We start from the raw sequence: 12,021 nt of genomic DNA, 5'->3' as shown, positions 1-12,021 counted from the left end.
TAAGTTGCTTTGGACAAACAGCATCGGCTAAATGTAAATGTATCCTACATGCTAGTCATGAAAAGGAGCCAAACTACACTTTCAAGTAACATTATGCAGAGATTGGCTGTGACTGTTTTTACTTGGCTGTAAATATACATGTAAAATAATGATGTGTCAGTAGTTGAATTTGAGAATAGCTCCCCACGATTCTCTATTATAAAAGTTGTCCAATAAACCCCAATGAAGTTTGATTGCGAGTGAAACTATAAGTTTGACTGTTTTTTTTTTTTTAATTATTATTATGATAATAAGTGGACCTATTTTTGGTATTTCTTGCAGGGTAACCAGGATCAAACCATTATATTTACCTGGTCTTAATGTACCTGTGTTTTTTTGTGGCAAAGTGGCACAGCCCCTCTAAAAGCAGAAAATCTGAATCATCTGAGACAGCCACATTGTAGCCTTCATATAAACATTGAACCATCATTAGTTTCCTTTGCCCAGCAGCTTAGGACCTCCACGTCTGGTATGCTGCTCCACCTGAATAACCCGTAGCCCATCCACAACACACTTCCTTTGTTCACCCCTCCCCTTCCCGATCCAGTCACATGCACATGCAGGTAAATAAAAACCTCAGACAGACACAATTGGTGGTTCTGCTCAGAAGTTGTAGTCGAGCCTCTGGGGATTCACACAGGCGAGCGTCTGTGCAGAGCTGACAACAGGCCTCCTCCGTCCCCACACAGACTCACAGCAGCAGGTAGGTATGCAGCTCTGACTCGCACCGCTGAGCAGAACACAGCTCGCACTGTGATGCATGATCAATACGTACGAAGACTTTTGGTTAACGACAGTAATATGAATTCATTATTTTGCATAACAATGCTCTAAACCTGTTTGTTGTTAAGAATAATAACTCTTGAAGGCTATGTGACACTAGCAACATGTTTTAAATGCAGACATGGTACTTTATGTTACAGTAAGAGAGGATACATTGAGATAAACTACTAAAGGCAACCATGTATGTGGTTTATAGTAACAAAAAGTCAACACACCAGAGCTAAGTTTTCAATTTCCGTATTTTATAACCTTTGGACGAGAGTCCCTCCTACACCAGTGTAACCAAGGAAACAGGATAATATATTCCTTTACTGGAGTAATGTTTTACAAAGTGGTGCAACATAAGTCCTGACGGTGCAAATGGCGGAATTCAAACGCAAAGCTGCTGACTTGTAGTGAGATAAACGACCAGAAACAGTGCGCATGTTGTCATGTGTCCAGGGGTGCAGGTGTTCCGTCCGTCTCTCACTCCCACAGTAAGGCTTTCAGGCTCCTGTCACAAACAGTACGACTGCCAATTCAACAGCATGAACTCCCTGCAGTCTGTTGCATGCTAACTGTCCAAGTGTCATGCAATCAAGATTTTGAATATTCCAAAAAAAAAAACAACTAACAAACAACAACAACAACAACCAAAACCTGGAAAAGTCTTTTTTGACGATCTGACCTCTCTGACCCAGGATGCGTTTGCTGTGTGCGTTGGGCCTGTTTTTGGCCCTGCTGCATCTTTCCACCTCTCTGCTGCTGGGAGCCTTCAACATCAAGACCTTTGGAGACAAGAAATCCTCCAACGCGACTCTGATGAACATCATCAGCACGGTCTGAAACTGCTATTTATATTCGCTATTCCTTTTTTTATTGTTTTCTTAGACATATTTCTGTATCTCATTTGTCTCAGACTGGAACATCTGTAAATGACTAATAATAAAGATATAAAAAAAAAAACAAAAGAAGAAGAAGCACAGGTTCTAATGTTTTGAACTTTAGGTCCCTAGTGTGGATGCAACGATGGATTTTGATGGAACATTTAGTCTGGGAAAAAAAGCCCTGTTTCATGATACCAAGATTTCTTTATTGACTTGTCTATAAACAGAAGCTGCAATACGGAAAAGAAATACAGTTAATTGATTTTTATACAACAACTTCCAATTTCTCCTGCTTTTATATTGAGATTTTTATTTCATTAGTCTTAGCCAACCCATAGTCACGATCACCCATAAAATGAGTAAACTGTCCCTTTTCTACCTAGAACAACAAATGAATAGAGTCATTGTAATTATGCTGCGTTGGGTCATCTCTCGTTTGTTTTCAGAGAACTGCACATTGAAGAACCTCACTTTAAATCATCCATTTACATGAAAAAGACACTTGTGTCTCTGTTTTTCAGATTGTCCACCGCTATGACGTCATTCTGATCCAGGAGGTCAGAGACAGCGACCTGTCAGCGACCAACAGACTGATGGAGCATGTCAACAAGTTAGACTGACTACACACCTCACACAGAGCATACACTCAGTGTTATTACACACAATGTGGAGGCCAAAATGTGGTTCATAGTCTGCAAGGTGTACCGCTCGTAAACTCAAATTATGATCTCTGATAAACAAAATGATGCTCTTCATCTTTATCTGTGTGTGTGTGTGTGTGCGTGTGTTTTCCCAGAGGTTCTCCTGAGTTCAGGTACAGCCACATCGTCAGTGAGCCTCTGGGTCGCAGCACCTATACGGAGAGATACCTCTTCCTTTACAGGTACACAGAACTGACCTGCTGCAACAGTCACACTATCTTTTAAAGAATTCCTGTTGAGACCAAGTCAACAGAAACAGATATAACATTTCTCTTTTAAAGTGTTATTACTTAAACTCTGCGGTGTGTCTATGTTATTTATGTGACCTGTGACTGCCATGAAGAGGATCCTACAGTCAACACTGTTAAAACACTCTGCTAAGTTTAAATCCTGCAATCAAAATCTTACTTCAGTAAAAGAACAAATGTTCTTACGGCTAAATATGCTCACTCATAAATATCATTATTACAGCTGATGCACAAACATGTAACAACCATTTAAAAGTTGTGCCCACTCCTGGTGGAGCTAGTGTGAACTACTTGATATCGATATGTCTCAAACAGATAAGTAAAGAGTAACTGCAGCTGACTGATAATTGCAGTCATTTCCCTTTGAAATGTAGTGTACTAGATGTATAAATGAAGGAACATGATACTCTGATAAAGTAAAAGTAGGCTACTTCAACATTGTATTAGTATAGTGTCAGGGCTGTTATGTTGGGTAACAGGGGCTGGACTCACGCCCAGAAAACAGGCGAGGCAGCAGGACAGCTTTAGTGATTTATTAAAGAAAGCTTGTGTGGAGATCAGCGGTCAGGCAGGCAGGCAGGCAGGTACGCGGGTAAATAGACAGGCAGGCAGGTTCCCAAGAAAAAAAGGTCCAGATAACAGAAACAACAAGGAATGAGCTGGCAGAGTCCTGGTGGGAAGCTTCTGCATGGCTGATGAGGGTGAGTGGAAACAGTCGAGGGAAGGCGGGGTGGGCCAGTTATCTGCAGATTACATGAGAAGTGGCAACAGGTGTGTGGACTGGGGGTAGTCAGGTGATAGAGAAAGGAAGGAAAGTCTGAGGGCGCCTGGTGGATGAGCGGAGAATTGTAGAGAAACATTTGTATGGTCAGAGAGGAGTCAGAGGAGACAGACGACATGCAGCACTTTAGTAAACACACCTAGTGTGGCTTCTAAAATGTCCATATGATACAAATTCGAAGCGTCACGCAATGCTGTGTTGCACATGCATGTTGATATATTCTTTTATTGTGAAATCCCACGTGTGCATACAAAGACTGGTCAATACATAATGCACTTCAGTCAAATTGTATTAAGTAATAAGATAATAAGATCAATGCTAGTATGATTATACAAAAAACACATTTCCTTGGCATCATGTTCATGTTAAATACAGTAAGTTACACATCTATACACTACATTTAGTTGATTCACTTATTCAGAATGAGATGATCTGCCCCCTGGTGACCATGAGGAGGCACAGGACTGATTCAGTTCCGTAAGTGAAATATGAATGAAGAATTCTTTTGGAAATGCTCCAGTAACGCTGTGAAAAGCTGACTGTGAGATAGAGCCGATGGACCTGACCTACTATAAGAAAATGTTTTGAAGATAAACCCTCACCAGGAAAGTACATAAACTACGGCACATCTGTCTGATAAGGAGCTACCTCACACTCTTAGAATGAAATAGTATGACGTTGTGATGAAGTATCTTTCTTCTCCAGGGAGCAGACAGTGTCTGTAGTTAAAAACTACACCTACGATGATGGCTGTGAGTCCTGTGGGACAGACACCTTCAACAGAGAGCCCTTCGTCGTCATGTTCTCCTCCAAATATACCGGTAGGCTCATATCCCTTTTTGGCCATCATTACACCAGTGATGTAGAGGGGGGATTAGATCCTGAGGTCTGTTGGTTAACTTGCCTCAAGTTAAACTCTTAGTACCATAGAGGATTTGTGTCAGGCCTACTCTGACAAACTTAAAGGTCCATTATGCTCATTTTCAGGTTCATACTTACAGTATATATTTTGGGTGCCTACAAAAAAAATGTCTACACAGTTTAATGTTCAGAAAACACATTATTTTTTCCATTGCTGTCCATTGCTGCGACACCACTATTCGCCCTCTGTTTGAACGCTCCGTTTTAGTGCCTGTCTCTTTAAGGCCCCCTCTCCTGCAAAACCCAGTCTGATCTGATTGGTCAGCTCTCACAGGCCTGAGCAGGTCCTGGCCCACTGTGTTTCTGGCACAGTTTTGCCGTGGTTTTGCAACCATGGCTTTACCGGGGGCCAGGATGAGAGCCGAAACTGTATAGTTGTGACGTCACAACCTCACAGAGAGTCTTGACAACTTGTTCAGTTTCTACACATGGCTTGCTGGAATTTTTCCATGGACTGAGTTATTTGATACTCACAATATTTATTTTGCACATTAAGGATGGGCATCTCACTTTGTACCTCTATAGGCAGGCAGGAAGCTCATTATTTGCTCATTAACATACCTCCCTTCACTCATTAATTCTACCCCCTTTGTTTTCTAGCTGTGAAGAACTTTGTTCTGATCCCCCAGCACACCTCTCCTGACTCGGCGGTGGAGGAAGTGAACGCTCTCTACGATGTGGTGGCTGATGTCCGCACCCGCTGGAACACCAACGTGAACACTTTCTTTAACTCTACAAACACAGCCACACAAAATATCAATAACTAAGTGGCGTCACTTAAAATAGGTTGAGTGCACAGTACAATTATTGTGGTAATATATGAGATGGGGGTGGGAGTGGTTAAACCATTACAATCCCTCTGCAGGACATCGTGCTGCTGGGAGACTTCAACGCAGACTGCAACTATGTGATGGGCTCTGACTGGCAGAAGATCCGCCTCTTCACAGACAAGAGCTTCCACTGGCTGATCAGCGACGAGGCCGACACTACTGTGTCGCACACCAACTGCGCTTATGACAGGTAGACACACAGACAGACAGTGGCATAGAGTACACGCGCACAGACTCTTAACTCCACCGCTCTTCCTGTATTTGCAGGATCGTGGTCACCACTGACATGTTGAAGGGAGTGTTGCAGGGCAGCGCTAAGGTCTACGACTTCACGATGGACTTGAGTCTCAGCCAAAGTCTGGTAAAAACAACTTCAGCTTAAATTCTCCCATATCAGTACAATATGATTCACTTCAGTTGCCAAGTCCAAAAAGGCTGAGAGCAACCTAACCCTGGCTGAAGATCTGGGTTTTGATGTGGCGGTGTAGTAATGACATGGTCTGTGCATGGAGACGTCACTGTTGGGTGTGGTTACCGGTACAAGAGACTCTAAAGGAGTTGTTAGTTCATATGGTGTTAACTAGAGCTGGGCCGATGAAGTCACACACCTAACCCTCAGCTATCACGATTTTAAAGCAACAACTCAGTTACAGACGTGTGACGCGGAGACAAGGACACTTTTAAAGTGTTTAGGTGTGTCTTGCCCACTCAGTGTTGAGCTGCTCGCTCCCTTTGCTGGTGAAGACAGCCATTGATTTCTTGGGAGAATGAGAAAGTATGAGGTTGCGACAGTAGGGAAGCGGCAGTGACTACAATGGTGGGCTGTTGAGGATTCTTGCTACTCACTTGAGCAGGTCAGCCTTTCAGCTAGGGGACAGCCTCCCTGCAATAAAAACAGAGCTTCTCAGAACAACTCCTGCCTTTAAAAAACAGGGCGCTCCAGTCATATGCCAGTTTGGTAGACCAGTGACTCCCAAAGTGTGGTCCACGGCCTCCTGGTGGTCAATGAAGATATGCCAGTGGGCCATGAGAGATCATTTACAATGAATCAAGTTTTACATTTTCAGATTTTGTATTGAGGTTTGAAAATAACATAGAATATGTGCGTTTCCCATTAATATATGTGTAACAACTACTGACCTTTGCTTGCATCACTGAGTGGCAGCAAACACGATTCTGACAGGAGGGCAACATATATTATATCCTGTCTGTCTGTACTGTATGTGTTTGCATGTATAATGCATTATGAAAGATATGCAAGTTCACAAACTGTTACTGTATGTGCATGGATTAATAATCTACACTGCACTGCATTAGGGCCGCATTCAAACAGAAGTGTAAAAACATTTAGGGAAATACTTCATCTAAATCTTCTATGTTGATCACAGTCATGATTAAAAGTTTGGCCCAGAAGATTTTAGAAACGGCTGCTGCAGACATTTAAGTTTGAAATTTTAGGAAATACACTTATGCTTTCTGGTGAAGAGTCAAATGAGGACATTTCTACCACTATAGAGTCTGTTCAGTTAATATGAAGCTACACCAAGAAGCCTGTTAACTTAGCTTAGCACAGAGACTGGAGGAAACAGGCAGCCTGGCACTGTCAAAAAGTGCCAGCACCCCTAAAACTCACAAATGAACAGTTGGAATTAAGGGTCAAAAAAACTATTCACCTTTTTATGGTGTATTGTATCGTTTCGTCAGTGATGCTAATCACAAAGATATTTTGGTTGATGGGCTAAAACAAGCAAAACCACCAATATATTGTCTTCCTCACTAAAGGTAGTAAAAAAAAGTGTATTCTGATGGCCTGTTGATTTTTAAAGTGCATAATAAAAACAATTGTTTTTTCCTTCTTAAATCTCTCTCAGACATTGGCTGTCAGTGACCATTACCCTGTGGAGGTGACGCTGACTGCCTAGGCTGCTGCTGTCTATATCACAACACCTCTACCACCGGCCTCCTCCTGAATATGAATTAATAACCAACCTTGCAGCCATGAAGCACAAGACTGAAATAAACAACTGTGACAAGTTATTTCATTGCAAATTTGCTTAATGTCAAAATGTGAGTCAAGTCTTTTATTCAAGTGTATAAAAGGTGAGACACATTTGTGAAGATTCATTAAAATGTCATTTTTAATTCAGCAACCAGTCTACTGTAGAAAACTGCTACTTCGGAATTAAAAATCGTGGCAAATAAAACCAGAAACTCTTTCGCTCTTTAACAGATAGTAATCTGGCTTTTAGGATTACCTGGGTATCCAAAAGCGAGACTTTATTTCATAATGAACCCCGAGGATCATGTTAAGACTCGACAGTGACAATGAATGAGAGCAATGTGATTTTTTGATTACTGAAATTTATTCTTAAATGACATCAATAAATCCACTGAACACATTTAATACACTCGCCGTTTCAGACATTCTGGCTAAAAAAGGAGTTAGAAATTTTGACTGTAGATAAATCTGTTAGAGAGGACAAAGGCTTCAACCCCCTGTGGGCACTTCAAATGCACCCAAGCGTACTTTCATTAGTCGTAATGGCTCTTGAATGTCCAGTGAGGCTAGGCACTTTAAATGGTGGAGACCTGCCTGTGATGTTAGCTGACTGTTCAATAAACACCTCGCCCAAACAGCAAATGTCAAGTTATAGCTCACAAACGGTAAGTATGCGCAGCAGGTCTGTCAAGCTTTGGACTGTCCGCATGTAAAAGGAGTGTACAAGGAGCTGTAGTGAGACAGATACTCACAAAAAAGAGTGAAGGGCGGTGTCTTTCTTTAGCTTCCCCAAAACCAAGAGCACATGAACAAACATGGATAGAATTCAACTTTAACCATAAAACCATATAGGTTTAGGATAAATTTAAAGAAATGTTGTTTTTTTTTAAACTGTAGTTAATAGCAAGCTAACCTGCTTGCTATTAACTACAGTTGTATATTAAAGTTTTGTACTCTGCAAAACATTTCTGGAATGATGTTTTTTGGGTTAACTGTTCCTTTAATGAATATTCAAATGGATCTTTATCTTTTGCGTCAATCTAAATAACTACACACCTTGTTCTGCACTAGGTGAACATTGGTAATGAAGGCTACAAAGAGATGTAATAAAGGATCTTAACACAATTGACACAAATGAAACCAAGACACTGAAGGCTGATGTGTTTTCTGGCCCAAAATCCCTGTGTATGCATGTATGTAGTCATGTGTATGTGTGGGTCATTTCATATGTGTCCCGCTCTCCTCTAGCCCTTTCTCTTTTTAAGCATCTCCAGATACATGCCGATCGACTTCTGAATGGAGTCTTTGGTGATGAACGTGACAAAGTTTTTGATGTCAGCCTCCCTGTTGGACGTCAGCTTGTCGATAGTTGGCTTCCTCATCATGGACTTGGTGATCTGTCGGGCGTGGGCTGGGAAGTGAAAAGATGGACAGAACCAAAGCATCATATTCTGACCTTTAACTTCAAACTAACATTAAAAATTCTATTTTTGCTCAGATATCAGTACATTTTCAGTGTATGTTTTGACTCCAATAACCAGCCAAGGACTCCGAACCAGCCAAGACAAATCGAGGACTCAGTACCTAAAACAGGGGCTACTTCTGCTAGATGGATTTGGTTTGAGTATGAAAAGAGAGAAAAATGGTGACAGTGTTTCCCACAGAATGGCCATGTAGTTGAGAATGAGAATCAAAACTCAACTTTTTCAGAATCGCTTTAAAAGTTTGCCTACGTACTGTTGCTTTCAGCATCCACCTTAATGCACACAATGGCTTGCCTCGTCTTTTTGTTTCTCTCCAGTACGTGTTTGCTCTGTTGACTGTCTTTGTCAGCGGCATGTTTTAAAAGTTGGCCAAAAATAAACCTTTGCATTTTGGAATTTTTTATTTACCCCCAATTCTGTTTTCACAACCCAATTTCCAAAACCAAGTGCACTTACAGCTTGTACGAAACAACAGCATAAGAAGGCCTACATTATATAACAGAGGTCACAGAGAGGAGACAGACGCGGGCAGATTGTCCACTGGTTAATCAAACGCGGATCGTGTCGTTCTCTCGACAGATGAACTTCTTCATCTTATCCATTTGTGTGAAATTGTGTACAAATCTTCACTGAATAGTTGAGTGATGCCAAAAATGTGTTTTGAGAGGTCACAGTGACACAGTGACAGTACCTGCCAAAATCTAATCAGTTCATCCTTGAGTCCAAGTGGACATTTGTGACAAATGTGAAGAGATTCCCTTAAGTATTCTTGATATATTGCTTCACAAGAATGGGATGGACAGACAGATGGATAACCAGAAAACATGATGCTTCTGGCCATGGCTATCGCTGGCGTGGAGGCATAAACAATGCTAAAATGGGTTCCCAATTATACTTGGACAGCTGTTAATATACCTGGGTGGCCTGTCCAAGTAAAGTCTATGTGTGGGAAACACTGGGTTACATTTGTGATGTGTATTGCTATCTGGTTATTAAATGAAACATATCAGGATATGAGACTTTGGTCATTTCATACAGCCCATGGTAGCATCAGCCTTTATCTGACACGTGACTGTACGACTGAATGATACTGGAATACGAGCACAAGTGCACAAAAGTGTTGCCGGGCCGGACTGTTCTGCAATATAACGATTTATTTTGAAAGTATAGTATGCATCTTAATGAGATCATTTAATGGTGCACTATGACATGAACCTTCTATACTTAAATGTGCTATGCAGAGTGTAATGTACCTGGAATAGCCAACCACTTGGTCATTGTCTGTGTGGCTGTGGCGAGGACCTGGTCTTCAGGTACCAGTTGGTCCACCAATCCTATCTTTAAGGCCTCTGAAGGATTGTACAGCAGCCCAAGCTCCAGAGCCAACTCTGTGTTCCGGTGGCCCACTGTGTTTGCCATGGTGTCCTTAAACCTGAGGGCAGCAGTAAGTTGTTAGTAGTTTGATTTACTGTGAAGATATAGAAGTGTAACAGATGTCTAAGATAAGCCACAGAGAATAATGTTAATACTAACACTATCTTTGGCAAGAACATCACCACAACAAATATTTGCCAGGCTCGTTACCAAAAAGGTGCTACGATGCCGAGCTGTGTCTCATTAAGGCCGATGCTGAAACGAGGGTTGTCCGCCATTATCCTGTAGTCACATGTGAGGGACATCAGACATCCACCTGCAGGACTGGAACCCTGTGGAAGCAGTGATCAGGTCGGCCAAAAGCTCATCTGCAATACATCTGATTTGCTTACAAATTTGTTTGCGTTTTACACGTACGTTGATTGCAGCTATTACGACCATGTTGGAGCCGTAGAGCTTCAGCCACATCTCCTGAACGGCTCTCCAGAACTCTGCACATCTCTCTGGACTCTTCTGGTACATCTCCATGATGTCCAGTCCGGCTGAGAACACCCTGGGCTGGCTCTGGATTGAAGCATTGAAACTTTAAGGAACATTTCCTACAATGAAATTAGCACCTACTATAATGCACTTCAACCGCGTAGTAAGCAAAGGGCAAATCTTTAATCTCCTGCACTAAAAACTGAGGTTACACTGTACCGAGGTGATGATGAGGCCTCGGCAGCTCTTGTCCAGCTCCAGCTTCTCTGTCGCGATGCAGAACTCCGTGAGGAAATCTAAACTGAGGCTGTTGACCGGCGGGCTCTGCAGCCGCATCACCGCCACGCCTGCAGAGACAGAGACCATAATCTTATACCTGAAAACTTGGGAGATCTGTTACTCAACCTGCTACTCTGTAGTCATCTGTTATGAGGAGGAAGTGCCTCAACAATACAAGAAATGGATATGAACGCTAAAATCCACTCCAGTGCCAAGAAGAACCCTGCAATGTTATGGGGCTCCATGTGTGAAAAGGGGTATTAAAATAAAACAGAGACATTGATAACAGACAGAAAGAAAGCGTGGGTGGGCAAAATCTTTACCGGTGCTCTGGTCAAAATCCACTTTGATCTTAGACGAGGTAGAGTTGTTCCTCTGCTGAGCGATGAGGACAGGAGACACACGCACTCTGCCATGACTGCTGCAGGAGGACCGCTGTGACAGAAGAGCTGCACGCACACACACACACACACACACACACACACACACACACACAGTGTTACTGTCTGTATGAAGTCTGTTTAAAAACTGGCGTGAATCTGTGCAACTAACACAGCATTACAGTCATACTGTTAGAATATCTAGTGTGTTTTTAACACTATACACTATTGATACTATGTTGTCAAGACTAGCAGTTTTCATTCAGAGTCACCGCATTATATTTATTCATCATAAATAAATGTAGTGGAGTGGAAGTATAAAGTAGCAGAAAATGGAAATGCTCAAATTAAGTACATGTACCTCAAAATTGTACTTAAGTACAGTAGTTAAGTACGTTTACGTATTTCAATGTAATCACTGCTAAGTATGCATATTCACAACAGTAAAGTGTGCATGTACATGTGCCTTATCATTCCTTTAAACAATACTTCCAATCACATCGTACAGCACATTAGGGCTGACTCTATCATACTATTAGCTACTTACTCACTCAACTGTTCCACATCCAAAAACACAGTTCTAATCTTACACTCGAAATGTTGTGACTGAAAAATTATAAATCTAATTGTTGAAATAGCTGCTTAGAATTGTTTGGGCTAATCACTGCAGCTCTAGTTCGGGCTAGATAACAACAATTACTCCAAGACATGTCTGAAAAGTTATGTTGAAGACCTTCTCTCGACCAAACTCTGTTCATTTTGACAGCATTTTTACTGATATTCATCAAATGAAGGGACACAAATCAGTTTGGGCACTTTGGTCTGAATTATCTTATCTTATCTTATACCTATCTTT

General features: G+C 41.7%; 2 protein-coding genes across 3 annotated transcripts in view; one reads left to right on the top strand and one right to left on the bottom strand.

Annotated features, from left to right (window-relative positions):
* The first annotated feature begins 599 nt into the window (after positions 1-599).
* dnase1 (deoxyribonuclease I) lies at positions 600-7,235 on the top strand. 2 transcript variants are annotated; one of them, XM_030408321.1, is made up of 9 exons: positions 600-742; positions 1,503-1,641; positions 2,210-2,298; positions 2,485-2,571; positions 4,124-4,239; positions 4,940-5,052; positions 5,205-5,359; positions 5,437-5,530; positions 7,041-7,235. In XM_030408321.1, exons 2-9 carry the CDS (start codon positions 1,504-1,506, stop codon positions 7,089-7,091), a joined length of 843 nt encoding a protein of 280 aa, XP_030264181.1. In that variant the 5' UTR covers positions 600-742; position 1,503; the 3' UTR covers positions 7,092-7,235. The 2 variants fall into 2 exon arrangements, with proteins under 2 accessions (XP_030264181.1, XP_030264180.1); XM_030408320.1 differs by lacking the exon at positions 600-742 and adding an exon at positions 1,231-1,298.
* A 275-nt stretch (positions 7,236-7,510) lies between these two features.
* eci1 (enoyl-CoA delta isomerase 1) overlaps positions 7,511-12,021 on the bottom strand; it is a 4,919-nt gene continuing 408 nt past the window's right edge. The window contains exons 2-7 of the mRNA XM_030408319.1: positions 11,109-11,234; positions 10,726-10,853; positions 10,444-10,590; positions 10,237-10,358; positions 9,906-10,084; positions 7,511-8,579 (exon numbers count right to left, since the gene is read on the bottom strand). Coding sequence (XP_030264179.1) covers positions 8,413-8,579; positions 9,906-10,084; positions 10,237-10,358; positions 10,444-10,590; positions 10,726-10,853; positions 11,109-11,234 — 869 coding nt within the window. The 3' untranslated portion in view covers positions 7,511-8,412. The remainder of the gene's footprint in view (positions 8,580-9,905; positions 10,085-10,236; positions 10,359-10,443; positions 10,591-10,725; positions 10,854-11,108; positions 11,235-12,021) is intronic.

Source organism: Sparus aurata, chromosome 23 (genome assembly GCF_900880675.1).
Source record: "Sparus aurata chromosome 23, fSpaAur1.1, whole genome shotgun sequence".
Classification (NCBI taxonomy): domain Eukaryota; kingdom Metazoa; phylum Chordata; class Actinopteri; order Spariformes; family Sparidae; genus Sparus; species Sparus aurata.
Note: the sequence above shows the minus strand (reverse complement) of the source record. Positions and strands in the feature narration are given on the sequence as shown.